Genomic DNA, 27,802 nt, shown 5'->3' with positions numbered 1-27,802 from the left:
CATCAAACTGGAAAAGAGCCTAACTCAGCCGGCAAACACCGAACATTGGCTGGGATATAAAGCCAGAGATGAGACTAGTTAAGGTCGGGCAGCCTCCGCTTTGGAAACAGCCTAGTGAAATCTGACATGAGGGAAGGTGGGGGACTGCCCAGCAGGCAGCTAGCTTCTTTGTTCTGGAGGAACTGAAGCCCACATGTGAAAGCAGATGCACAGGAGTGTCTATAGAAACGCCGCTTACATGTGTTATCCTGTGTGGAAAGTTCTGCACTTAGAAGGAGGTGAGCCAGACATCCGTAGATTATCTCGGATTTCTCAGGGAGATGTTCCCATCTCCTCTATAGACCAAAGAATTGGCCCATCAAATGGTAACCTGTTGAAAAAAATTTTTTAAGATTTACTTCCTGATAGCAGAGGAAAATATAAAGCCATCCAGGAATAAATAGAGACTCTTATTACTGTACAGTGACAACTTGGTCAGATAGAGCCATGCATCAAAAGATCTGATGCTATATCGGTGCTTTGTTTTCTCAAATCAATCCATTCCATGTAACTCAGTTAGAATGGCATGGGGTTTTTCTTTGAAAGGGGATTGTTTCCCTTTTTAATCTGGAAAATTCTTCAGTTTACCTAGGATAGTAAATATGAGAGAGTTCTTTTTTAAAGGAAACAATCAAAAACTTCTACTGCATACTTGGCAGTATTACAAAGGTACAATACCTGAAACAGTGTGGGCAGAGCACAGGAAGGACAGACAAATGTGACAGAAGAGAAAATTCACAAGCAAATCCTAACTCAGGATCACACTGGAATTATGCAGGAGATATGGTGGATATTAAATTGGTGGTGGGTGGGGTGTTTACAAACAGGCTTTTGAACCCTGGAATAGTGACACACGCCTTTAATCCCAGCACTCAGGAGACAAAAGCAGGTGAATCTCTGTGAGTTTAAGGCCAGCCCTCTCTACATAGTAAGTTCTAGGCTAGCCAGTGATACACTGTCTTAAAAAAAACAAAAAAACAAAAAAAACCCCTCCCCCAAGGGTTTCGGTTTTATATTTGTTTGTTTGCTTGTTTGAATGACTAATGAACCAGGGGGAAGGGTAGACTCTTGCATTATAAAAATAAATGCCAGATGGGCTTAGGGCAAAAATATTGGAGGCAATGACCGTCTTTCTATTTGTGGTGTTTGCCGAGTGTACCTGCTTCAGCGTGTATTCTGAATGCTGGTAAGTAAATAATCACACTGTAGATTGTGTTAATTTTGTGCTGGATATCCCTACAGCTACTTTAAATGCTGCTGTGGAAACTATTTAAAGACTTGAAAATGATATGTGCTGTATTAATTGGAAGAGCTGATTACCATATGTATCTATAGCTGGATCTTGTTTTCATACATGTGTGGAAGTATGTAGGGACCAGACGTCAATGCCAGGGGCATTCTCAGTCACTTCATCTCTCACTGGTCTGGAGCTCACCAGTTTAGACTAGTTAGCCAGGGAGACGGGGGGGGGGGGTCCCATCTGCCTCCCCACTGCTGGGGTTACAGGCACATGGTGAATGCATGGTCATGCATGCCATGGTGTGGGTGCTGTTGCCTCACAAGGTGGACAGAGCTCAAGAATGACAGACTAAAGCAATAGAAGAGAAAGTTCACAAACAAATCTGAGTTTACGGACCAATGCAAATTTACATTTGCAGTAGAGGTGGGTTTAAATTCGGTGGCGGGAGGGTTCTGTATGTGTAAGGTTTTGAAGCCAGGCATGGCAACTCACACCTGAATCCTAGTTCTCAGGGTTAAAACCTGGCTCTGTAGCATGGCTGCCGGGAATCCAAACTCAAGTCTTCATGCTTGAGCAACAAGCATTTTATCCACAGACGCGTCCTCCCAGCCCCTCTTTTTTGTATATGTATACACACACGCACACACACACACACATAGCATAGAACACACAAGCCTGGGATGATCTCCATGGGAACAAAACAGGTTCAGAAAGCTGTTATCTTTCCTTCGTGCTTTTCTTTTTTATACATTTTTCTGTAGTGAGTATCTTATCATAATGATACAAATAACCTTTTGGACCTTAATGGATTAGAACAAATTATGCTTTGAGATTAAGGAGAAAAACCCCATACCCATTGTACTTATTAATTAACAATAATTTCTTAATACCACCATGCAACAAGCAGGGAATTTGAGATCTCCAAATTATCTCATAAATGTCACCGTATATTTTTGGATTTACAGTTTATTTGAGCCAGGCTCCAAATAAAATCTGCATGCTGGATTTGCTGTTGGCTGCTTGTTAACCTGTAGCTTCCCTGTCTCCTTCCCTTTTTCTCATCTAGCTTATTTGTTGAGGAGTGCATCCATTTATTCAGTAACGTTTTCTAGATTCTGATTCCAACCTGACTGGGGCATCATTTCATCTGAACTTCTGGCCTCGGCTTTCCCTATTAGGTGGAAACTGGATACAAGGGCTCAATTAGACCCGATTTGATATTTCTGGTGGGCACAATAACCGTATACACAGGGGTCTGTTCTCTGCTGAGAAGCTCGGGGTGTCTGCTTTCTTATCATGATGTAGTGACTGCTGACTGTTGATGTCTTGATCCAGTCATTTCAGCAGATGTTTTCATGGTTTTGCAGATAGCTCAGAGAGTAAAGAGTTTGTTGTGCAACACAAAGATCTGAGTTTAAATCCTCAGAGCCCATATAAAAGCTACACGTGGTAGTATGCATCTGTAATCCCAGGGCCCTTACTGTAAGATGGGATGTGGGGACAGGAGAATTCTGGAAGCTCTCAGGCCAGCTAGCCTGGCATATGCAATGGCAGACAAGATTGAATCTGAGTGAACAAGAAATCCTGTCTCTAGTAAGATGGAAGGCAGGAGTAACACCCGAGACTGCCCTCTGGCAACAGCACCCACACCATGGCATGCATGACCATGTACACACACACACACACACACACACACACACGCACACACATCCTAAGTTACATACGACTACGAAAGGGTCCTAACATTGTAGGCCCATATGGCATCCTCCAACCATTTGCTAATACTATAACACTATTTATTAAAGAAACTTTACGCCCCCCCACACATTTTCAAAGCATGTTTTCATAACAATTTGGACACAGCAGTGGGCTCAACTGTTTGAAGGAGTATCATCTCAGAATGGAAACCCAGGATTCTTTTTGTATAGCCACGAAAGGCAGTGGGCTCCCAGAGTCTCAACAGAATTCTGCATTACGCAGCACTGTTGTTAGCGGGAAGGATGACTTGGCTTCTGAGAAGGAAGGTGGGAATATTGTTCCAATTTGCTGGCAGCTGGCACGACGTTGTGTGATGTACACAGACATTCATCTCCCACCCATAGATCCCATCTTTGATGTTTACCAAAGTGCCAGGGGGCCTCTCACTCCATCACAACTTCTGTTGTTATTTGTACAACTATCTAGAAAGGAGCAGCCACCTCGAGACCTAGGGAGCCGGTTCATTATTCTAATGATTGCTGCCTTTGCTGGTACCCAGAAGTTCAAGGGACAGATGGGAATGAGGGAAGCCAGATGCCAGCACTATTCCCCCATTGGCAAAACCAGCAGAATCTAGGCTGGAGCCCTCATTATGCTAGGAAGGGGCAGAGGCTTGGCCTGGGGAAAGGCAGATCACCATAACATGACGATCATTTTTAACTCCATCCTGCTTGGGCCCCAGGGATCATGCCCAATAGAATAGTCAAGGCAGGGCACAGCCACAGGCAGGCAGAACAATGACTATGTCATCTACTGGAAGGATAAGAGTGTCTGTTGAGTGAAGTACACATGCTGTGTGCTTTCAGCCTATCTGTCTACGGAAATAGATGGCTTGTGGAATTTAGCCACCCCAGCCTGGCCTCCCAAGCCTGCTGAAGCGTAAGCTGGCAGTATATGAGCACCAAGGAAACAAGCAGGCTGCACAGGACCGTTAGAGTAGCAACCAATTCCCAAAGCCTAGAGAGACACTGAGCACAGCGCGATCAGCTTGGGGAAAGGCGCAGCCAATCCAGCTGCTGGCTCCACTTTGCCACTTGTGAGCGTCTGATGGCTACCTGCCTCTCCAGCAGCTGTTATTGAAGCTGCACTCTGGGAATGTGGGCTGCAGGGTGAGAAGACCTTGTTTGAAATGGGCAACTCTGATGTCATTGGATTGGGGTCTCTGGTATCCAGGTCTACGATGGCAGTAACAACTCCGCCCGGTTGCTGGGGGTCTTTAGCCGCTCTGAGATGTTGGGGGTGACTTTGAACAGCACATCCAGCAGCCTGTGGCTCGACTTCATCACAGATGCCGAAAACACCAGCAAAGGCTTTGAACTTCAGTTCTCTAGTAAGTCTGTATTGGTTCTAAATGGACTATGACATCAGACGTCCCCATTTTGTTCATCTGAGCTGTGTGCCCAGCAGACACACATGCCAAAAAAAAATGCATGCTTGTATGTATTTATTTCCCGTGGGTGATTTGTAACTGGTGGGTAGATATAGAAAATGTGGTATGTCCATACAGTGGAGTATTATCTGCCAACCAAAAGGAAAAAATGATTTGTGCTTTAACATATATGAAGCAAAAGAAACCAGACACAAAGGACATAGGTTTTAAGAACCTCACAGAGTTAACACATAGATACAGAAGGGGAAGTTGGCTGAGGGAGTAAGGGGGAAAACATGCTACAACTGTGATAATAATTTCACCATTATGTGAGTGTAAGAGACAGTAGGCTCATCACTACTTGAGATGGGCAATTGTGTTGTAGTGACTCCAGCAGCCCTCGGGATTTCCCTTGCTTGGGTGCTGAGACATCTCACGCAAGGATCTTTGCCTCTTTCAGAATTGTCTCCATGTGACGGGATTAAATAGAGTCACATTTGAATTCCATTTCTATTAACTGAAAATGGTGCAAATTTCGAGCAATTTAGTTAACCTTCCCAAGTCAATGCTCTCGATTGTAGAGTGCCAATAATTACACCCACCTGCAAGACCCCTATGAATAACAAATGAGAAGCACACAGAGTGCAGTGTGAGCTCATGGGAGTCTCTCCTCCTCCAGACCTTACAACACAGCTGCTTGCATGGTGACGTCCCCTGTGCTACTCTGTCTTCTCACAGCGTCCCAGTGATCAAAGTGGAAGCCACAGGTCCCCCTCCCAGAATGCTACAGGCTCAACCAGAGAAATAGAAATCCCAGCCCCAAGTATGCACACTATTAAATTCTGAACTCATTTGCGAAAAGCAGCAGAGACATACTTCCCTCCACAGAGAATGGAAATATGAGCCTGAGGCTGGCACACCTGAGGGATGGTGGCCAGGGCATCTCAGGATACAAGCTGGAGAGGAAGAGAAACGTCATGTCTCTGACCCTATGGCCTATTCTCACTCTTTCTCTTCCGTCTTCCCCAGGTTTCGAGCTCATCCGATGTGAGGACCCAGGGACCCCACAGTTCGGCTATAAGGTTCACGATGGAGGCCATTTTGCAGGAAGCTCTGTGACCTTCAGCTGTGACCCTGGCTACACTCTGCGGGGCAGTGAGGAGCTGATGTGTCTGAGTGGGGAACGCAGGACCTGGGACCGACCACTGCCCACCTGTGTCGGTAGGATACCTCTTGATTGTTAAGGAATTCCTTGTCCCTTCCCTTACCTGAGCTCCAGCCCTGGCCTCAACAAGGGTTTCCAGGACCTGGGGCTGTCAAGCAGGATTGGATCTACTTGTTAGTGAGCATTGTGACTTGATAGCCACTCTTCTCCATTTCCTCACACTTTATTTCAAATGCAGTGCATGCGGTTCACGTGGTGGCTTGCCATCGCCACACGTTTAGTCAGTGGTGCCAGAGCCAAATCATGGCCCAGAGTTGCAGCACAGGCAATAGAGTGTCTAGTAGAATTCAGGAATGGCTGCGGGGCTCCCTGCAACACCAAGACTCAGATGAGCCTCCAGTTCACTCCAGGTCTTGGTTTCCCTGTAGGTAAAGTGAGTTCATGCTCCCTTTTCCAGGGACGTGCTGGGAGAAGGACTAAGATAAAGAGCTAGATCTGGTCTAGCATCTAAAGAAGACTGTGGTGGCCAGCGTGCATCTCCTGAGCCTGGGGTTCTTGCACGCTATCAGCAGACGAGACTGTGGTCCAAGGCAGAACTGAAACATAAGCAGAACACCACCATTCTGTTTCTCCAGCCCTCTTCACGTCCCTGCTGCTCAGAATCCCATGGCCCTACTTATCCTGTTTCCCCCAAACCAGGACTTTCCCATCAAGCCTCCTGCTCCCAACACCCACAATGTACCTGAGCAGCACAGGTGGATCTGATGAGAATAAAATAGCCACTAGGGGAAATCATGAGTGCCTACCAAACCACATGCTAGAAATAGGCAGGCAGGTGTCTGGGTATGTGGACGCAGAGAAATAAGGAGAAAAGGAAAGTCTGTCCCTGCTACTGGGAAGCCTCCATTCTACCAAATAGAGTAGGTACACAGATAGACCCTTGTTATGAGGTCCTGCCTAGGTTCTAGTCAGGGTCTCCAGATGATTCGAGAGGGCTCCAAAGAGGGAGCAATAGTTCAACTGAGACTTGGAAGAACAGATCCAATCCCACCATCAGGAGGGGTAGGTGGGTGCGTAGATGGTCTAGCCTGAGCACATACAGGGCCAACCAGATGAACAGCATGGTGAGAAGCTGTAGTGACCATGGTTGGTCCTATTCCCTTGGATAACTACATTGTATGGGGTCTCCACATGACACACAGAGTCAAGAGCTAGAATTTCAAGCCAGAAAGTATACAGTTGCAGACCACGAACAGCCCTTAATGGTTTTCTTTCTTTGTTACTAAGTGTGTGTGTGTGTGTGTGTGTGTGTGTGTGCGTGCGTGTGTGCAGATAGACACGCTTGTGTGTGTACACTTACACTCATGATAAAACCAGAGGTCAGCCTTGGTGTTTTTCTTCAGGAATCCTCTACTTAGTTTTTGGAAACAGGGTCTCTCACGGGACCTGAGACAGACCAATTCAGCTAGGCTCACTAGCCCCAAGGATTCTCCTGTCTTTATTGCTCCAGCACTGGGATTTTGCCATCTGTGACCATGACTCTTTAATTCCCCTCTTTCATTCATGTTCCAGGCCCTACATAAGTGCTTAGATTTCAGAGATGAGCTCTCTCAGGTTGGCCATGGAGACACATACAAGCAAAATAAGTGAGAGACTGTGACTCCCAGAAGATAACTGTTTGCTTTGCAGAAAGGGTTCCCTGTCAGATCCCTCTACCGGCCAGCCTGTCAGTTACATTGGATTTAGAGGACCCACTCAATCAGGACTAGGAAATACTATTATATTTCAGGCCTTGGAAATCTGCAATGAGACTTCCTCAGGCTCCATTGTAATTAGGGAAGTGAGGTGAAGCTCTGTGTGTGTGTGTGTGTGTGTGTGTGTGTGTCTGTCTGTCTGCTGTAGCTTAGATATTCAAGTGTTTATTGATAAAGAGAATCCCCAGCCCAAGTACAGTAGCCAAAGCTCCAGGATGGGAAGAAGGGAGCCAGCCAGGAAGTACAGAATCTCAGGGAGTCACCACTGTGTACTGAGGCCCTCCAGTCCTCCTGCCAGCCCTTGAATAAAGTGGCCCCATGGGGAAGGAAGATGAAGCTAGTTCCCTCTGAAGCCTTTCCCTGGGGCTTCTGTCTCCAAACACCCAGCCCTGAGGTGGGAGTGGAATGTGCTCACAGCCAAGGTCATTGATGATGCCCCACCCCCTGTCCCAGCTTCCTGCTCCCAATCAGATTGTCACTCATCTTCCAAGGTCATTGATGATGCCCCTCCCCCCTGTCCCAGCTTCCTGCTCCCAATCAGATTGTCACTCATCCTCTCACTGCCCACAACAGGCTCATTTACCTTGGTGTCTTTCAATCAAGTTGGAACCACTGGCCCCAGCATCACCACAGAATAGCAGCCCACAGGGAAAATAGAACAAAGGGTCCCTCCCGAAACCCTTCCTTAGTGGTCCTAGATGAAGCCTCAGAGTCAGAGTGATGCTTGATGGGTCAGTCACAGTAACAGGTGAAGCTCAGCCCCACACCCTCTGTAACTTCACTAGCTTTTAGCTCCTTGCTTAACCAGTCACTTACTCTCCTACACAGCTCAGCCTTAAACCTCTTCATTTTCCCTCATGCTTCCTTGGTTCAGACACAGTAATTTTCCTGGGAAGCAATAAGCTTCTACTCACTGGGCCGTGCAACTACTCATTCAGTAAATACTTATTAAACTTATGTTGTATGCCCAACACTCCTACACGCTCGATATACAGTCTACAGCCAGGTCTCTGTTGCCAAGAGCCTGGTATGGCAGAGGAGATGGACACTATTTTAATGCCCTTGGAATATATACTGTTTTATTCACACTGTGCTGGCGACACAAAGAAAGATAGCATCAGATTTACCTAGTCAGGAGAGGGTGTCCCAAAGGTGTCATATGAAGTGTAGATGGAAATTTCTGTCCTGTCCTGTCCAGCAACCATTCAGTTCCAAATAAACACACCAAGGCTTATATCAATTATAAACTGTTTGGCCTATTGCTCAGGCTTCTTATTGGTTAGCTCTCTCTTAATTATTAACACATGTCTATTAATCTGTGTATCTCCAAGTGGTCTTGGCTTACCGGTGATGCCCAGACCTCTTGTTCCCTTGACACCTACATGGCATCTCCCTGACTCTGCCTACTACCTTTGTCTATCCCTGTTTGGATTTCCTGCTTGGCTACGTCCTGTCTGTTCATTCAGCAAAACAGCTTTATTCATAAACCAATAAGAGAAACATATTCACAGCATACAGAAGGATATCCCCATCAAGGAAGGGCACTTACAATGCTGTTAGTCCAAGCAGAGGCTGCATGGACTATGGAGTTAGTTCATCAGACCAGGGCTCCTTCTGGAGTCAGGAAGAGCCACTAAAGGATATGGAAGTCCCTCAGATAGCCCTGTGGAAATGGACAATTGTGCCAGCTGAGAGATGGAGAGGGCCTGAGCCAAGACTCTAGCACTGGAGACAAAGTAGGAACAATGTGAAAAATGTCTCTCTGAGAATCAGAGACAGGGTCCTAGAAGTATTCCCGACCAGATGAGGCAGTGGCTGGGGGAGCCACCAGCTCATGGGTTAAGTGACTCACTCTGATGGAGAGTACAGATCTCTCCATTGGTTTCCTTGCCTTAAGCTTCAATCCTCTGTACCCCTCTGAGCTGCCACTACAGTCCTCTCCCTCATCTTTGTAAAGAGAGATCATTCCCATGCACACACACACACTGCACTTCTCGACAGAACCCCGGCATACATGTCTTCCAACATCCCATGCTTGCCCGGCTCTCTACCCCTGCTGTTCACCCCTGCACATCCCCGGCCTGCCCTCCCATGCCTCTCCTCTTCTAACGGCAAGTCTCTTCCTCCTGTCCCTCCCAGACTCCCTTGCCACCATCCAAGTTGTTCAACTCTGGCTCCTCCTTCAAGGTGCATTTGAATCCAAACCCTCCCCGACTCTGGCCTGCTGGGGGAACTGGCCTCTCCCTCCTGGACACCAGCACTTGCAAGGAGTGAGCATGCACCAGGATAGGCAGATGGTGCCTCCTGCCCTGGCCCTGGCCTAGGGAAGGACTGAGTCTAGTCAGCAGTGTGCTCCCTGTCAGCTAGAGCAGGTCCCTTTGCTTCGTGACCAGGTACAAACTATTCCTGCTCTACCCTGAGAAGCTCCAAGGAGTTTGTTTGGTCATAGAGTAGGCAGCTAGTCCTACCCTTGGGGGCTGATTCACTTACAAGTTTATTGACCCATCGAAAACATACAATTCGATTGCCTTTATTCATTCACATGATTGTGTAACCACTACCACCTAGTTCTGAACAGTTTCTCCTTCCAAAAGAAAGTTTACCACCCATTAGCAGTCACTCATTTCTCACGCCCTCAAGCCTTGGTAAACACAATGTGCTTTCCATTCTCTAGTCTGGCTTATTCTGGGTATTTTGTATGAATGAAATTACACCGTATATAGTCTTTTGTGTCTGGTTTCTTTCACATACATCGTAGCATGTATGAAAACCGCATTCCTTTTTAAGATGACCAACTTTCTGTCGATAGATATGCCACATTTTGTATTTCCTTTCTTCAGTTGATAGACACTGGTCTTATCTGCGCTTATTGACTACTATGAATAACACTGCTAAGAGCATTTATGTTCAAGTTTTTATGTGAGCGTATGTTTTTGCTTCTTCTGAGAGGAGTTACATGGTGTATGGTGACTTACATTTAACAATTTTAAGAAACAGCCTAGCAGCTTGCTTTCCAAAGTGGCTGTATCATAGCACATTCTTACCAGTTGTGGAAGGCTCCAGTTATCCCACAGCCTCGCCTACACTTGCTATTTTATTATCAGCACCTGTCTTTCTGTCTCAACCATCCTGGTGGGGATGGGTTGATTTTGGTCGGTAGTTCCATAACAATGACAAGTTACAGTAAGCATCTCCTCACGTTCATATTGGCCATTCACATATCTTCTTTGGATGCATTTCTACTAATATCTTTTGCCTAGCTTTTAATTGGGTTGGGATACTTTTATTATTGAGTATTAAGAGTTTGTTTCTGGTTCTAAGTACTAGTCTCCTCTAGGGGGAGTTTTTGCACACTCTGCTTAACTACCTGGAATGAACTACAGGGACTTGGGGGGCACTCAGTGACTACGGGATGCTCAGGTCACCCCATGATACTTGTTCTGTTGCAATTTCTTTCAGCTGAGTGTGGAGGGACAGTGAGAGGAGAGGTGTCAGGGCAGGTGCTGTCGCCTGGGTACCCAGCCCCCTATGAACACAATCTCAACTGCATCTGGACCATCGAGGCAGACGCTGGATGCACCATTGGGTAAGTGTCCTGAGCCAAAAAAGAAGCACTTGCCACTTGTTGTCAAGGGGAGCTGTCGCCAGCATCATTGACAGAACCCCTAGTGGTTGTCAGGACCCTCCAACCACTGCTGGAGGCCTGTAGGATCAGTGGTCTCCACAGAGACCCTAGGTTTGGACTAGGTATGTGGGACTCAGCCTCAGTCAAATGGAGGCTGCCTCCAAGGCCACACAACTGCTGGAACCTTTCTACCGTAGAGCAGCAGAGAGGCCCAGGCTTGAAGCTATACAGCGCAGGTTTGGATCCCAGCCTCTCCACTGACCACTAGTGAGACTTAATCACTGTGGGCCTCTTCCTCTGTGGAGGTGGGGTGTCAGTCAAAGCTCTGGAATGGCATCCTGTGTACTGGGCTCAGTGTGGCATTTCGATCACAGTGGCAGTGCCAGTCCTAGAAGCCAGTCCAGATCTGCTTGATCTGTTTGAGCCAGGCAGGCTGCTTACATTTCCCTCTCTGCTTCCTGTAAAATGAGAGCCAGAAGAGCTCATATGTCATGGTTGTGTGAGATTAAGTAACAAAAGCCAACAATGTCTGGCATCGGTACCTTTTCCTCCAGGACAGTTCCCTTCCCAAATCAGCACCCGACTCAGGAACTCCTCAGAGTCCCAGGCCATCAGAGAAGAAAGGAATGTCTCTGATTGACAGGTGCACAACCATCCTTTCTCATGACTTCTCCCCAGCAGTCCTATTGGTGATGTTAACAATAATAAACCCTGATGCATACACAGGTCTATTTGAACATGAGACAGCTAAGCATTCGAGCAAAAGCTCTACGTGTCTAAGCTTCGCAGCTGCAAAAAACCTGGAGAATACCACAGATCTTTCCAGATCTTCACATTATATCACACTGCTGGCTATGGTGAGCCTTGAACTGTATGGTTCTGAGGAAGTAAAAGTCAAAGAGTAGGCTGGGGTGGCAGTGTGCTCAGAGGTGTGGAAGGTGAACCGAATGAGAGACCAGGCTGGCTGGAGTAGGGGCTGCATGTGGATAAGGACTAGATGAGATTATACTGACCTGGTTATGGAGAACCCTAAATGCCAATAAATAGCAGGGGGCCACGGCAAGTCTTTCAGGGCTGGTCCACCAAGGTTATTGACAGTGCAGAGAGCTCATAGGAAGTCAGCATCAAGGACTAGGGATAAAGAGGGAGCCAAGGGAAGGGTAGAGCTGTGATGAGCAGGTCCCTACTCTTGGGTTTTCAGTAGGAGATGTGAATATGTTGCTAAAAGAGATTTAAACACTCATGTTCCTTGGTATGCACCACTCATCTGGAATTAAGGAAACACAGTGGTCACCCTACCCACATTTTTGAACTATATTCCATGCACAGTGGCACACAATGGAACTTAGGATTTCACAAAAGGACAGAGTTTCTAGAATGACTTTCAGGTTACTCATCAGTCTTTGTATTCCATGATGAGGTCCATTGGCATGTCCCAGAGTGAAAGTTGAGCATCTCATTCCAGCTTTCAGAGCCACCATGGCTTCAAACAACCCCTCTGTGTTCTTTCTCAGAACTTGTCTGCAGTGACAGTCTGGAAAAGATAAATAGCTGATGACTCCCTCTGTGTACTCACAACCAATAAAGCCCAATGAATGAATGAACAGGGAGGATTAGGATGGAAAGGTAGTTGTGTGGTTAGTGACTCTAGAATAGACCCTTAGGCAGTGAATACTGGAGGGCAAACAGCTGTTTCACTTTAGGGCATGTATATGCAAATCAGGAGAAGGTCTCCTGACTCAGAGCATCATTCATTCATCCATTCATTCACTCCTTCATGTAACAAGTGTTACTACATACGACTACAAAGTTGAGACTCTGTACTTCCTGTCCAAAGAAAATCCTGCAGGCAGGCACAGAACGAGGTTGAGGAGGAAGGGAATGTAAAGGCAAATCAGGGGTTCAGAAAGTCACCCTGGAGATGAAACCAGAGCCGAGCCTCAAGGATGGTGAGAAGGTTGCCAGGTAGCCAAGGAGGAGGGCTGGAGGCAGAGGAATGGCTTCCCAGTAAGGCAAGGTATCTCCCCCATACACATCTCATCCCCACCCCCACTTCCACCCCTACCCCCCACCCCCGTGAAGGAGCTGGAGCTAGGAGTTATTCCCAGCCTATGTGAAGTCCTATGACTTGAAGGCTGGCAGCCAGAGGGGCTGGCAGAGCAGAGGCCACCACAGTGGAGGTTTGGGCATCTGGCAGTTTTATGGAGAGTGAGCTGAAGGGGGAGTCCTGGGAGGAAGCTGTCTCCAGGGTTTGCCGGCTAAAGAGGCCTGACCCAGGTAGCTGCAATTGAGATGAGGAAGGCAAAATCAATGCAGAGGACATGTAAGTGCTCCCACCAACTGACTTCTTTCTTGGTAAATATGTAAATGACACCTAACGATGCAAGGGACAACACTAAAGTATGCAGAAAGGCTGGAAGAGCAGTAACCAGCACCTGCCCCTTAGTGAGAGTTGTTTGGAATTTGATCGCTTTTGTCTTCTTCCTCTTTCCTGACAATTTTAGTCTTTGGCTGGAACATTCAAAAGTCCATTGGCTACATCTTGATGCTTGGTCTCTACACATTTGACCAGCACTGTCCAAAGAGAAAACGTAACCCACATTAGCATCCCAAAGAGTTGCTGCAGCTCTTCCTCAGAAATTAAGGCTTTGCAGCAGGGATAGAAGAAGGCAGGACACGTTCACAGGCAGCGGGTTCATGGACTACAGGGAAAGCATGAGAAACAAGAGTGGGTGTGTGCAACAAGAGCAAGGACAGGTTCATTCCCGAGAAAAACCCTCCGGGAAGTGGACAGGAGGCAGGAGGCTCAGGTCAAAGGCAAAAATGATAGATACCCTCTCCGGAACAGAGCAAGAAATAGGAGGCTATGAGGCCTGCTGCGTGTGTGTGTGTGTGTGTGTGTGTGTGTGTGTGTGTGTGTGTGTGTGTGTGTGCGCGCGCGCGCGCTCGCACAAAGGGAAATAGAATATTAGAATATAAAGATGGCTCAGTGGGTGAGAGCACTTGCTGCCAAGCCTGATTGATATTCCAGGTTCAGTTTCCAGGCCTCACATGGTGGAAGGAGAGAACTGGCTTCCCTAAATCACCTTCTGACCTCCACAAGCGTGCCATGGCGCACACGCGTGTGCGCGCACACACACACACACACACACACACACAATCAATCAATCAATTTTAAAGTGTTTGAAGATGTACATCTGACAATCTTCTTACAGTCACAGCTACCTACTACTAAGTAGGTGAAGGTCTTCCAGCCACACTAAGAGGTACCAAAATGGGGAACAAGACACTCCCCACCTTGAGTTCCCTCCCAGCTCATCATCCCTCTATGTTTGTCTTGTCTCCTTCTTTCTCTCTTCCTCTCCCCAACTCTCTCCTTTCCTTCTCACCCCTCACCCCTCCACTTCATCTTCCCTGGAATAACCAGCAGCTAAATAAAAGGAACTAATAACTGCACAGATCTGAAGAGAGCCCTTTGCATTCGAGTCCCTATTTAGGTTTTTTCTATGCTGAATATTATTAGATTTTTTTCTATTTAAAAAAAATAGGAGGCCAGAAAGATGGCTCAGACTAATGACCTGAATTCAGATGCACATGGTAAAGTAGAGAGTCACAAACTGTCCTCACCCTCCCTCCCTCTCTCTCTCTCTCTCTCTCTCTCTCTCTCTCTCTCTCTCTCTCTCTCTCTCTCTCTCTCTCTCTCTCTCTCCCTCTCCCTCCCTTCCTCCCTCCCTCTCTCTGTCTCTGTCTCTGTCTCTCTCTCTCACACATACACACACATACACACACACACACTATGGCACCTGTGTGCCCATATTTTCTGTTTAATAAAAATAGGAAGTCATTTTTTAAAATTCAAAATGCCACAGTAACAAAGGTCAGAGAGTATAAGTCCAAGTCCTGGAATCTCACGGTGAAATGTCACTCCTGCACACGCTTCACTGAAAATAACCTCTGCCCCCCCCTTGCTCTTTTAATTCTTCTAGGCACGTTGTGTAGCCACATACACAAAGCAAGTCCAGTGATCACGGTTTCTTAAGCAGGTTCATCTCGTTGCCAGCCTTAGCAAGTTGCTTTTTGTTTTAACACTTAGCCATGGTCATGATCTTGTGTCAGTATCAAGGGACCTGCCTCCCATGGCTGAAGGCTGCAGAGAAGGCCATTGTGAGCTGAGCCGTAATTGATGGAGCCTTTCCCTGTGGATAAAGCAAATTGTTTCAGACTTTTCACTCCAGTGAACATCTTTGTATGTGAATCTTCGAACACATATCCAATTATTTCCTTTAGATATATTCTTTGAAGGCAGATGTTGACACGTGACCTTGACATCCCCCACCAAATACTGAATCAGCTTTCTGCACCCTTGGTGGCCTGTGGGAAGGCTGGCTCTCCACACAGCATCTCTCTCTGTGCCTGTACTCTTCCCCTTTACCAATTTACTGCTTCCAGCTCTTTTGTGAGGCCAGGGAATTTCACTTGGGTCCACAGTGGCTGTCTGGCCTCATTGCTAAACACTTTCTTATTTCAACTTAAAATTCAGGAAAATCTAAAAATCTTTGTTAAAGTCAGTAAGTGTTTATATAATTTGCATGAGAGATTGTGTGTGTGTGTGTGTGTGTGTGTGTGTGTGTGTGTGTAGGTGTGTGTAGGTGTCCGTACACATGTCTTCACCTGCATGAGGTCAGACACCAACACTGGTTATCTTCCTCAATTGCTCTGCACTGTACTCTTGGAGACAAGATCTCTCACTAAATCTGGAGCTGAGCCCAGGACCGCATTGCAGGGCTAGGTTTTTTATGTGGGTTCTGGAGACCTGAACTCGGGTCCTCATGCTCCTGAAGCAAACGCTTTACCGACTGAGCCATCACCCTGGCCCCATGGTGTTTTTATTTCTATTGCATTTGTGCCCTTTTGACTTTTTCAACCTGTCTGTTTTATTAGTCTTCCCTAGATGCATAAGATAAGACTCCAAGCTCCATATTTCTCTCACGTCCTGTATAGCCAGCCATCCTTCCAACAAAAGATGCTGTGCTGCTCCTCAGCTGAGCTCGTCCAGTTTTGCTCTCTCCTGTCCTTGGCTGATCTGACTTAATTGGCTTTGTTTTGCTTCTACCGTGGAAAGTTCTGTTTTCAGCATTCACTAGCCCCTCTCTCCCTGATCACAACTGCCTCTCTATGATCATCCGGGAAACCTTGTTATTGTTTCCACTTCGAGCCTTTTGTTTTCTGACTGCTCTTGACAGCCTGCATTTGTTTTTATCAATGTGCCATCATCTGCATCCCTCTGAGGGCACACTTGTGTTTTGTTTTACGATGTCACTTGTTTTCCAGCATCCGCTGCATGTAGCAGTTAGGCCATTCGGGCCTGATTATTCAACTGGATTCTTGACGTCCCACGAGTTCCATTGTTGGTGCCACTTTGAGGCATAGCTAGGAGCTGGACTGGGGCACAGGACTACCTGCGTGCTTATTATCTTCTCACCCTGGCGCTCTCTGTCAGCGTTGTCTGTTTCTGTTGTCCCGGGAAATGGTGATTAAAGGTACTGGCTCCTCGGGAGGGGTAAGTGGGTCAATGTTTACAAACCACTTAGAATGCTAGCTGCCCTAGAAATGAGACCGAGAGTCGTCCATTTTTCCCAGGCAGTACAGCCCCTAAGCGCTGCAAGATGTAGGTGTTATGATAAAGCCCGAGGGGAACCTTGCATGGGGGACCATGGCGGAGGTGGAGGGACAAACATGCCAGGCAGACAGAGCTTAAATGAGAAGTTTTATTTAAAAGGGGACAGAAGGGGGAAGGAAAAAGAGAAGAGGTAAAGAGACAGAGAGAGAGAGGACAGAAGAAAAGAGGGGGACGGGAAAAGCCCTGTCAAAAGCTGAGCAAGACTCCAAGAAGAGCAACAGGCACCTGCCTGAACCTCGCAGAGTCATTACTCCCACGTTGGGTGTAGCCAGGCTAGAGAGTAGGTAGTTCCTGGTGTTCTTAGCTGGCAAATCAACCTTTCCCATGGATACAGTGACCTTCACGGTCTTTAGTGGGTGCTCTTTCCTGGGGCCCAAGAGTTCCTCCAAAGCCTGGCAGTTCGTACACAGGAAGGTGTAGGACACGGCTTCCTCCCTGCAGTTCTACCTGCTAACAATATGAGGACCATGAGGTTCACCCCATAAAGTTGTGGCCTCCTCTCCATCTCCAGGGTGGGGCTGGAATTTTCCTTCTTATGATTTGTGGAACAGTTCAGAGTATTAGACAAAGAAAAAGTGGCAAAGGCTTAGGCACTTGGCACTGTCCCTCTGACCACTGTCTATCAAGCATCCACAGCACAACAGGCTCTGGACCAGGTCAGCCCTGTCTTACAGAGGACCGCCTGGATGCCCAAACAGTGTGGGGCACCTGGAGCCCATCTGTCTCTCCAGCCACTGCTCTTTCAACCTGCCCTTCTGTCCCTGGCCTAGCTGCACTTAAAACAGTGGGCATTAGAGACAGCAGGGTCTTTGTCGTGGTGTGCAGGGACAACACAAAGAGCAGACTGAAGCCCAGTCCTCACTTAAGGGACCCCAGTCAAACAGCTGGTAGATGCCACAGACACTGCAGTGACTGAAAAGAGAGAGAAGTCCTTCCTGGAGAGCAGGGGAAGATCTTCAATCTGGGGGAGAGAAGCAAAGGCTCAACCCAGGAGTGAAGCACACCATACTGGAGTTGCGTGGTGGGGTGGTCTAGGAGGAGGAAGGGTCTTGGCTGCCTCCTAAGGACTGGAAGTACACTGCATCAGTTCTCAGAAGAGGAGCTGTTGGGACACTTCGAAGGAAGTAACAATATGCAGTTCAACTAAAAAATGTGGAGCATTTTCCAGGCATCAGGCACCGTACCAGGCACCAAAAGTATAAGAATAAATAAAACAGTCTTTTCCCATCAAGGTCTCAGAGAGAAATTATGTCTATTGGGAATGGAAATAGAAACGCTGACTAAAGTTGGCTTCACAGGTGGGGCTTTCTTTCTTCTCTAAAACAAGAATCTAGCCAGGTGTTGATGGTACACACCTTTAATCCCAGCACTCCGTGGGCAGAGGCAGGTGGATCTCTGTGAGTTCGAGACCAGCCTAGTCTACAGAGAAGGTTCCAGAACAGGCTCCAAAACAACATAAAGAAACCCTGACTTGGAAAAACAAAAAACAAAACAAAACAAGAATCTAAAGATCCCTTCCAGACCTGGCCCAGCTGCCCATGGCACCTTGATCTCGGCTGTTGCTATGGCATCCTGAGGCTTTCCTTCTTGTGGTTATCTTGGTCAGCTGCTGCAACTCTAGGTGCCAGATCTGTGTTCCATTCTAGAGAAAGGTAGGGAGAGGACCTAGAAGTCTCTGCTCATCCAGTTTGTGTGTTTTCCTGGGAAGCCTCGCTACCTTTGAAGGCACTGCCCTTCCCACAGGTCATTAGTCAGAACTTGTTGAAGAAATGTGAGAAACCGATGTGTCTTTGTTTTACAGTCTCCACGGCAGGGACAGGGGAGAGGTTCGGAAACAGTACAGATCTGCCAAGAGTCCAGCAAAACGTGATGATGTAGCAGAAGTACCTAGGTGGCGCCTGAAGGTGGGGAGTTAGAAACAAACCACTATTCTAGCTGCACTTAAAGAACAGGGGAGTGGAGCTGGGGAATGGATCACTGGGTCATGTGCCTGCCGCACAGGCATGGAGACCTGAGTTGGTCTCACCTGCATACACCTCTACAAATAGGTGCCTAGATCTTACACACATGCAATGACTACATCAGTAAGTGAAGGCTAGTAGGAAGGGCCTCCCAGGCTTACAAAACAGAGGAAGGCATGGACACGCATAGCCATGCTTACAGTTCTCATACTCTGGAGTGACAAGGTGACAAGGTGGTAGAAAATCAGTGGAGAAATTAGCTGGGAAACCAGAGAAGGGCCTAGTATGACCATTTGACAACCATGGTTACATTCAGAAGATCGGAGTTTCTTGCATATAGGTATGATTGGGACTGGTAACTGTAGATGTATAGGGACTATAAAGAGCAGCAGCAGGAAGGCAGGTTTGATAGTCCTTCACAGGTGTGCCCTTCCTGCAGGGGTCTGGAACCAGTGAAACATGGGGACCTTTCTGCTGTTGGACATTGATTCTCTGCCTAATACCCATATAGCTGTAATGCTCCTATTTGGCCAGTAAGTAGCTTTTTGTTCCTTTTAACCCATAAGGCTATTTTTTTGTGACGAAAGTGAGGGTAAACTGCAAGCTTCATTCTTAGCTGTTGGCCACCCGGCAGCAAGGCTGCCAAGAAGAGATTCTGAGGAAGCAGCTTCCCTGCCTAGTGGAGCTTGTCTTCCTGGGAGGATACCGAACTAGACAAAATACCTGACTGTGCCTGCAGCCCGGAGCCCCTGCCACACTCTCAGATCTATCATAGCGCAGAGCTGTTCTCCACAGCGGTCAGCCAGCAAGTGGGCAGCTGGCCCGGAGGAGGCAGAAGGCACTGAAGGGAAAGCTGTGTTCACAGATCTTGCCAGGAATACTGGCCTCGGGTTCAGCAGCTTCCAGAAGGGTTCTTTAAAAGAGCAACGGTGAGTTAAACTTTAAACAAGGTCCGTGTAGCTGTGCTGTGAGAGCAACCTCCTGAAGGAGTCACACAGATCAGCACACCCAGCAGGCATCGCTTTTCAGCCTTAAGATTGCCTTGAGTTAGGAAACGGCCAAAAAGAGCCAGAATGCCGTTAAGAAGGAGAGGAGGTGGACAGCCAGGTAGGTATAAATGTGGTCTTAAGGACAGCAGTGAGCTCTAGTGATCGCCTCTAGAGAAAGCCGTTAAGAAGGAGAGGAGGTGGACAGCCAGGTAGGTATAAATGTGGTCTTAAGGACAGCAGTGAGCTCTAGTGATTGCCTCTAGAGAAAGAAACACAAGCTACTTCAAATTATCTAAGTACGAGAAGCCAGCCAAGGCAGCCTGAGTAGTTGAATTAGCCAGAACACACTCTCTGACTGCCAGCCTAGGATCCCAGGCGTGAATTCTGATATCTCTTAGGGGAATTAGCATCACCTGCCTTCTTGGCTAGCACACCAGACCCTAGCGATCTCTCCCTTCGAAATGACAGATTAAAAATAATAATGCACAAATAAGATAAATACACAAGATGTTCCATAAAGTACAGCACTCATGAGAAAAAAATAACTTTCTCTAAAGAAACAGAACCATTTTTTCCAAGAAAGATTTTTGTTTAGTTTAGTACTCCAGGAAACAGAAAAAAATACAAAGGACTAAGGCTGGGGTTGTGGCTCAGCGGCAAAACACTTGCCTGGTCTTTCAGTTTCACGCTGCTGCTGTGATGAAATCCTCTGGTCAAGGGCCACTTTGGAAAGAAAGGGTTTATTTGGCTTATTCTTCCGGGTCACAGTTCATCAGTGAAGGAAGTCAAGGTGGGAATTCAAGGCAAGAGCCATGGCCGGAAGCTGTTTTCTGGCTCACTCTCTGGCTCACTGGAAGGCTTGTGTTTAATCAGCTTTGTTATATAGCCACAGTGGGCTGAGCCCTCCTACATCAATTAATAATCAAGGCGATCGCCTACAGACATGCCTGCAGGCCAGTCTGATCTAGGCGAGTCTTCCATCTAAGTTTTCCTCTCAGATGGCTCTAGGCTGTGTCAAGTTGATAATTCATAATAACTAGGACACCTAGCCCTTGATTCCACCCCCAGGATGTCAAAAAATAACAACAGAATAGATGGTAGGTATTCTGATGGACTGTATACATAATACTGTCATTTAATTATAAAACACAGGGATGCTAATGGAGATGGATAGATGGGTGGAGGAGGAGGAGGAGGGGTAGCACCTCAGAGAGAGAGGAAGTGCTGGTGACAAAGTGGGAAGTTAAGAAAATAATGACATCACCACAATTAATATCCACAATGGCAGCATTTGTCCTGCAAAAAATAAAAGCATTCAAACAGGAGCTAAACCAGAGTCTGAGGCTGAAGAGGAGCACGTGATGGTCCCAGAGTTCTGAAAGAAAAGTAACCAAGCGTGACACAGAGTGACAGCCACAAGCCAAATAAATGAAGGACAACAGGCAACAAATACCCATGGCTCACAGTTTCAGAAGCTGGGAAGTCCCCTAGCAAGGCCCTCACAGATGACAATGCAAAGAGAGCTCCAGGTCCAAAGTCACTTGGCACACAAGAGGGAAGCCTGGGGCAACAGCCTATGTCCAAAACAGCAGTCACCAGCCTAGAAGATCACACCACTTCTTCAGTGTCCTGAAGCCCACCCAGTTCCATTCCCCTACGTTTGAAGAGAATTGAATTCCAACTGACCCCAAGAACCAAAGCCTAAGAGCTAGCACCCAACAGCCCTACTGACCTGGAACAAGCCTCCACTTGTTGGCCCAGCATTTGTGCTGTGGGTAGCATACTTTCATTCCGGTGTCAGCTATCACTGTCATGGCTTAATAGCGAGTTTTCTGTCGGATGGCTCAGAGGCAGAACGTTTCATAGAGCAAGCATGATTTCCTCCTTGTTACTTCCAGTGTCGCAGGGATCAGTTAAGCTACATTCTCATCTAGGGACTGGTTTCTGAGCCCCTCTCTGTAGCCACTTTGCCCTGAGGTAAGGATCCTCTGCCAGCATGCCAACCCCAACAGGGTCCATGGGGGTCACACTGTGGTGACAGGTTCTTGCGACTGTCCCAGTCGGAGGACGTGTGAAATCAACAGCTCAGTCATAGCCATGCTTGGCTTTCTCTCTTCCTCATGTTTGCATGTCTTTCCAATGTTCCGTGGACGAGGTTTATGCACAATATGCTCCATCCCTCTTCCTGAGAGATGGCCTGTTCTGTGTCCATGGCCCCAACAAGCAAGCATCCCCAGGAAGAGGTACGTCATCACCCAATATCTCATCACCTGGAGTCACAATACAGGTGCCATCTTCAACAAACGCCCACTCACCTGCAGGAGGCAGCCCAGATAGGCCAAGTTTGAGGGTCTACACTGATCGCTATTGATCAGACACTCCAACCAGTGCCTATAGACGTCTTCAGTAACTTGGCAAAGCCAGTCCTCACGGACTGTTGTCAAGTCCCACCATCAGAGGGGTCCCTGCTGGGCCCCAGCTAAGTCCCCTACATCTACTCTTGCCTGTATCTACCTGTTCTCATGGGTACAGCAATAATGGTCTTAAATCCCAAAACAGACCCTGCCAGGCCTTAGCTTGGAATCCTTCAGCAACTTCCTTTAGCCAGTGGAATAACATCCAAACTCCCCCCGCCAACCCGAACCATCTCAGCAGGCCCGGCCCCTACCAGCCACTTCAAAGCCCTTCTGATCTTTCTGTTGCCCAGGTGCCCAGGAATAGCTTTCCATTCAGGACCTTTGCACATGCTGCCCTTTATCTGGGGGACACTGCCTGCCACCTCTTAACCTAGCCTGCCCTGCTGTGGCCAGCTCCCTCTGAACCCACCATCTTGCTTAAATGTCATCCCCTCTGAGAGGTCCTCCCTGTGTTCTGTCCCTAAAGTGGTGACTGTGTCTCAGCACTCTGTCATTCGCCACCGTGGGTTTGTGTGGAGGAGTGTTGCCATCTCCAGCAACTCCTGGAAATTGGCATCCTGGGTTTGGAATTTGACATTCTATCCATTCAGTGTTCACGTATTGTTCGTGCATGCTGAGGACTCCCCACACCCTCCTCTCTGCTCCTCCTGCCCCTCCGCTTCCCTGAGCCTCATCAATGGGAAGTTCCTGTGTGGTTATCAGATCAGCCAGGCTGAACAAAATGAACGTGGCCTTGTCTCCATGTGGCCCTCAGGTACACTATTAATTGTGATTAGATCTTCTGCAGCCATGCCTGCCTCTCCCCCAGAGCTACCTTCTCCAGGAGGTGGTGACCACGTCAAGGATGTAAGTGCCCATGTGTGGCCTGAAAGATAATACCATGGTTCGCTCTCGAGCCATCTTTTGACTACACTGTGAAATAAAAGCAAAATCTCACTTACAGTGAAGCCAAAATAATAAACTTACAGATTTCTGAGGAATGAATCCAAGAAGCGTGCAAAGAAGACAACTAACAAAGAAGCAAAACACCGCTAGCCACGTAGTCCCGCCTGGGCACGTTAAGTCCCTAAGACGTCCATTCTCCATTCAGTTCCGATTGAAATCTCACTGGGATTGTTTTGCAGAACTTGGTACCATAAAGTTAATCTGATAGAGTACATTGGAGGCATGCCTGAATAAACTAGGGGGAAGAAGGTGAAGGGGACCTCTTCGTGTTAGAATACAAAATATGAGGCTGCGAGGAGCTGCAGGGATGCCAAAGAGCTGCGTTCCTGGTTCACACAGAGCAGCAACCACCACAGGCAAAGGAGTGCTCACTGCACAGCAGGCAGAGTCTCCATGGGGACAGGTCAAGTAGCCAGGGAAGCCTGAGTGTTCACTTACGAGTCTGTGTTCTTGAGCCCCCCCCAACAGGCAATCACGCCCTGAGCTTGGAGCCACAGTAGGAAAGAAGGTCGGCCTCACCCCCTCAAAAACCACACCCAGGCTGGAGAGGCAGAAAACAAAAGAGCACACTAGGTATATACTGAAGGAAGGAGTAAGCAGAGGCTTCAGTGTCTGAAATACAGGGGAGGCCACTTCTGATAGACATGGGGATGAGTTATTGCTGAGTAGGTAATGGGATAATGATAAATATTAATGCTGTCCATCTCAAAGCATAAAACTGAAAGCTCTAGGAAAATATTGCAATTAGGATTTTTTAGTAGTTTCTTTTTAAAGTAATTTCTTTTTTATTGTTTGAGGATGTCATACATGCATACGATATATTTTGACCAGATCCTCCCTATTCTCACCCTTCCAGTTTGTCTCCCTACCACCACTTTTCCTTCCCTTCTTTGTTTGTTTGTTTCTTTGTTTGTTTGTTTTACCTACTGAGTTCACTTGGCAGTGCCTGTACTTGAATGGCTGTAGGACCGTATACTAGATCATAACCTCCCAGGGACCACATGCCTGAAGAAACTGACTCTCTCCCACAGCAGCCATCAATTACCAACTCTTCAACTACGGGTGGGACTTCATGAGTGTCCCATCCATGGCCAAACTCTGTACAACTCTTGGACACTGATTCACAGCTTCTAGGAGTTCTTATGTGCAATGGCACTCTGACGCCCAGCAAATAGTCTCCTTCTGGCTCTTACCGTCCTTCCATCTCCTTAAGTGTTTAAAAAACTGTCCTGCTTGTATTCATTTTTTGTTTGCATACTGCGCATGTGCAGCAGCGTGCAGGTGGAGGGCAGAGGACAACTTGTGGGTACTGGCTGTCTCCACCGTGGGAATCCCAGGGACTGAACTCAGGTCATCTGGCTTGACTGCAAGCCCCTGTAGCCACTGAGCATCTTGCCAGTCCTGCAATTTGGGGTTTTAATTATGGTAGAGAAGTTTGCCCTGGTATAACATGATACCATGTGTCCCTAAAGGAAAAGATTAACATATTTGAGTTACTTCTCTACTGATACAGACACCATAAACAAAATTTAAAATGAAAATAGGGTACTAGACACTAGGAGATAATACTAGCATTGGAAAATATATCCCACAACAGGAGCCAATTTAGGTAAAAATAACAAATAAAGAGCTTGGTATGCAAACAGAATTTTTGAAGATAAGTAGCCCAATTAAGATGGATAAAAGAATATGAAGAAATAAAAATGTCCCTAAATTATATTCATAGATTTTCAACGTTATGTAAAATACTAAATTATCTAAATTCAAAATGCTAGTGAGTTTCCATTTTGGTCTAGCAGATGGGCGAGTATTTTAATGTAGAATATATTTGCAACACTGTAATATCTGGTGTTGAAGAGGTGGAGTTTACAGAGAATAGTAAAACTCAATACTGTTTGAAGGGAGCTGAGATTGACAGAGTCACATGACAGGATAATTTAACAACATTTATTAGGGGAAAACTTAGATGCTCTTCTACTTCCCATCCCCCCAAAATTATTTCTACAAGTCTACCAAAACACTGGCAGAATGGGAAAAGTCCCACCAATACAGGCATGTTCCTTGCAGTTTGATGAAAAATTGGGAAACAGACTATGCATTTCTATAGAAAAATATTAAGTAGGTATATATGGTCACAGTAAACTATTGAAGAAAGAAAATGATGTAAAATCGGGACCGGGGATGCAACTCAATGGATAGAGTTCTTGCCTAGCATGGGTGGAGTTGTGGCTTTGATTCCAGGACCACACGAAACTGGGTGTGGTGGTGGTGTACACCTGTCCTCCCAACACTGCAGAGGTGAAGGCAGGAAGGTCAAAAGTTCAAAGTCATGGTTGGCTGCATAGTGAGTTCAAAGCCAGCCGGTCTAAAAGGGGGACGGGGATAAGAAAAGAGGGAAGAAGAAAAGCTTCAAGCTATGTTAGATACAAGCCCATGTTGGCGGAAACAATATGTGTATGTGCACACTGAGAAAAGTCTAGAAGGATATGTACTAATAGTAAGTGGGAAACCGGAGAGTCAGTTGTTTGTGTGAGCGAGACTTCAAATTTTCAAAGCATCTGTATCTGTTTGCTTCTCTGTCTTGCATGTGTCTCATTTTTATAATTTAAAAAGACACATTTTAAAGCAGTTGCGATGGCTGAAGATAAAAATGATGGTAGTAGAAAGAATGCCATCCATATGAAGTCTGGGCTTTCATTCATAATAATAACGTACCACGGTTGGTTTTGTAGTTGTGACAAATGGACCACGGGTGCAGATGGCAGAACTTGGTGGGGGTCTACAGGAATCTTCTCTATTATCTCTGCCACTTTGCTGGAGTCTCTGTGCTCTATGTATCACAAAATAAAAGGAAATTGATTCATAGAGAGTCATGTCACCCAGGTTTGTAGCCATAGTAACCTCAGCTGCTCAACTCCTTTTTGTCTGGGATGACTTGAGCTTCCTACCACGCTTTGAGAGTCTGGTGTGGTGTGTGCCCCCAAATAGACAGAGGCCCCTGTGTGGCCTGCACCACTTTGCAGGGAGTCACTAAGCCAAGTCTGTCTATAGCTATAGCTAACAGATTCAGTGTTCTGCGCTGAGAAACCCAGATACAGGCTTATCCCAGATCCCCTGCAGCTGGCCAATGTAGCATGAGAAATAAAAGACCCACAGAGAGATATTGGGGTCCAAGATTCAAGCTGAAGATCAGAAAAGCAAAACATCCAAGCCACTGGCTCCTACCTCTACCTCAGACTTAAAGGGCCATCCTGTCTCCACAAACTCTCACCAAGCCCCAGACTGCTGCCTCTCCTCAGTGTGGCTGGAGAATCTATCTCCACATGAGATCCTTTGCTTTTTATACCTCCCTAGTACTGGGGTTAAAGGCGTGTGATCCCAAGTGCTGAGATCATCTACATGTGAACTGTTTCTCTTTAGGACTGGATCATTTTTGTGTAACTCAGCGTGGCCTTGATCTAATAGAGATCTGTTTCCCTCTGCCTCCCAAGTAGTGGGATTAAAGGTGTGTACCATTATCACCTGGCTTCTGTAGCTAACTACTGTGGTTGCTTTGCTACTTTGATCTCCAGTGGCTTTAATAAATCATTAACAGTTTATCAGCACAAGCACAAATCAGCCTCTGAGATGCCTCACAGTTCTTGATTGAGCCTTTTAAAAAGGTGTGTGTGTGTGTGTGAGTGTGTGTGTGTGTGTGAGTGTGTGTGTGTGCGCGCGTGCATGCATGCCATGGGGCATATGCAGAGATCAGGAGAATCTCCATCCCAGAGATGGAGCTCAGGCCTTCAGACATGGTGTCAAGCACCTTTATCTACTGAGCCTATCTCACCAGCCTTCTTGGCTTTTCAAAAGAACCCATACCCATTCTTGACCAATCCCCTGTCAGTCTATAAGAATTCACACTCAGGAGCGTGGTCTGTGGAGAGGTAAGAAGAGGGATGAAGTGTGGCCATGCTGACATGCACAAAATCCACACCCTCTCACCCTCACCCCCACTGCTAGTGGCCCAAGTGGATGGAGCCAGCCAGTTGGAAGCAGAGATGAGGATGCTTCCAGATGTTGCCTCTCCTCCCTGTCAATCTCCCTGGGTGCTGATGTCACCTGACTGCAAGTTTTTGGGAAGAAAGCGGTAGAACCTGGAGTGACCACCCATCTCTTGTCTGTCCAGGCTCCATTTCCTTGTGTTTGACACAGAAGAGGTCCACGATGTGCTACGAATCTGGGATGGACCTGTGGAAAGTGGGGTTCTCCTCAAGGAGCTGAGTGGTCCAATGCTGCCCAAGGACCTGCACAGCACCTTCAACTCAGTCGTTCTGCAGTTCAGCACGGATTTCTTCACCAGCAAGCAGGGCTTTGCGATTCAGTTCTCAGGTATGTGCTTGTCTGCTGCCAATGACTTTAAGCCCCTACTTCCTTCCATCTCTCCACCCTTGGGAAGATATTATTGGTATCTGCTGTGTATCTGGTTCACGGTGTATTCAAATATCTGTGCTGAGAAGCCAAGAAAATTGGTTAGGCAGTAAAGTGCTTTCCACACAGGCGTAAGTTTTCACACAGACATAAGTTTGAGTCCCAGAATCTGTTGTTTTTTGTTTTTGATTTTTTTAAAATAAAAGGTCAGGCAAGATATACACTCGTCATCCAATCTGAGTATCTAGGACATACTGGCCAGCTAATCTAGACTAGTTGGTGTGTTTCAAGCCAATGAGAGACACTCCCTCAAAAAAACATGTGGACAGCTTCTCAGGAACAATGAGCAATGCTAGAGATTAGCCTCTGGCCTCCACATGTACACACACACACACACACACACACACACACACACACACGCATGCACACACATATGCACACGCATGTGCT

At 46.9% G+C, this 27,802-nt stretch overlaps 1 protein-coding gene across 3 annotated transcripts in view; it reads left to right on the top strand.

Annotated features, from left to right (window-relative positions):
* The window catches only part of Csmd2 (CUB and Sushi multiple domains 2), a 558,343-nt gene that overhangs the window by 407,122 nt on the left and 123,419 nt on the right, over positions 1–27,802 (top strand). For all 3 annotated transcript variants that reach the window (XM_040756596.1, XM_040756595.1, XM_040756597.1), the window contains 4 exons: positions 4,211–4,367; positions 5,436–5,627; positions 10,785–10,911; positions 27,111–27,313. In XM_040756596.1, coding sequence (XP_040612530.1) covers positions 4,211–4,367; positions 5,436–5,627; positions 10,785–10,911; positions 27,111–27,313 — 679 coding nt within the window. The remainder of the gene's footprint in view (positions 1–4,210; positions 4,368–5,435; positions 5,628–10,784; positions 10,912–27,110; positions 27,314–27,802) is intronic.

Source organism: Mesocricetus auratus, unplaced genomic scaffold (assembly GCF_017639785.1).
Source record: "Mesocricetus auratus isolate SY011 unplaced genomic scaffold, BCM_Maur_2.0 Super-Scaffold_100014, whole genome shotgun sequence".
In the NCBI taxonomy this organism is placed as follows: domain Eukaryota; kingdom Metazoa; phylum Chordata; class Mammalia; order Rodentia; family Cricetidae; genus Mesocricetus; species Mesocricetus auratus.
The sequence above is the reverse complement of the archived record's forward strand: the minus strand, read 5'-3'. Positions and strand labels throughout refer to the sequence as shown.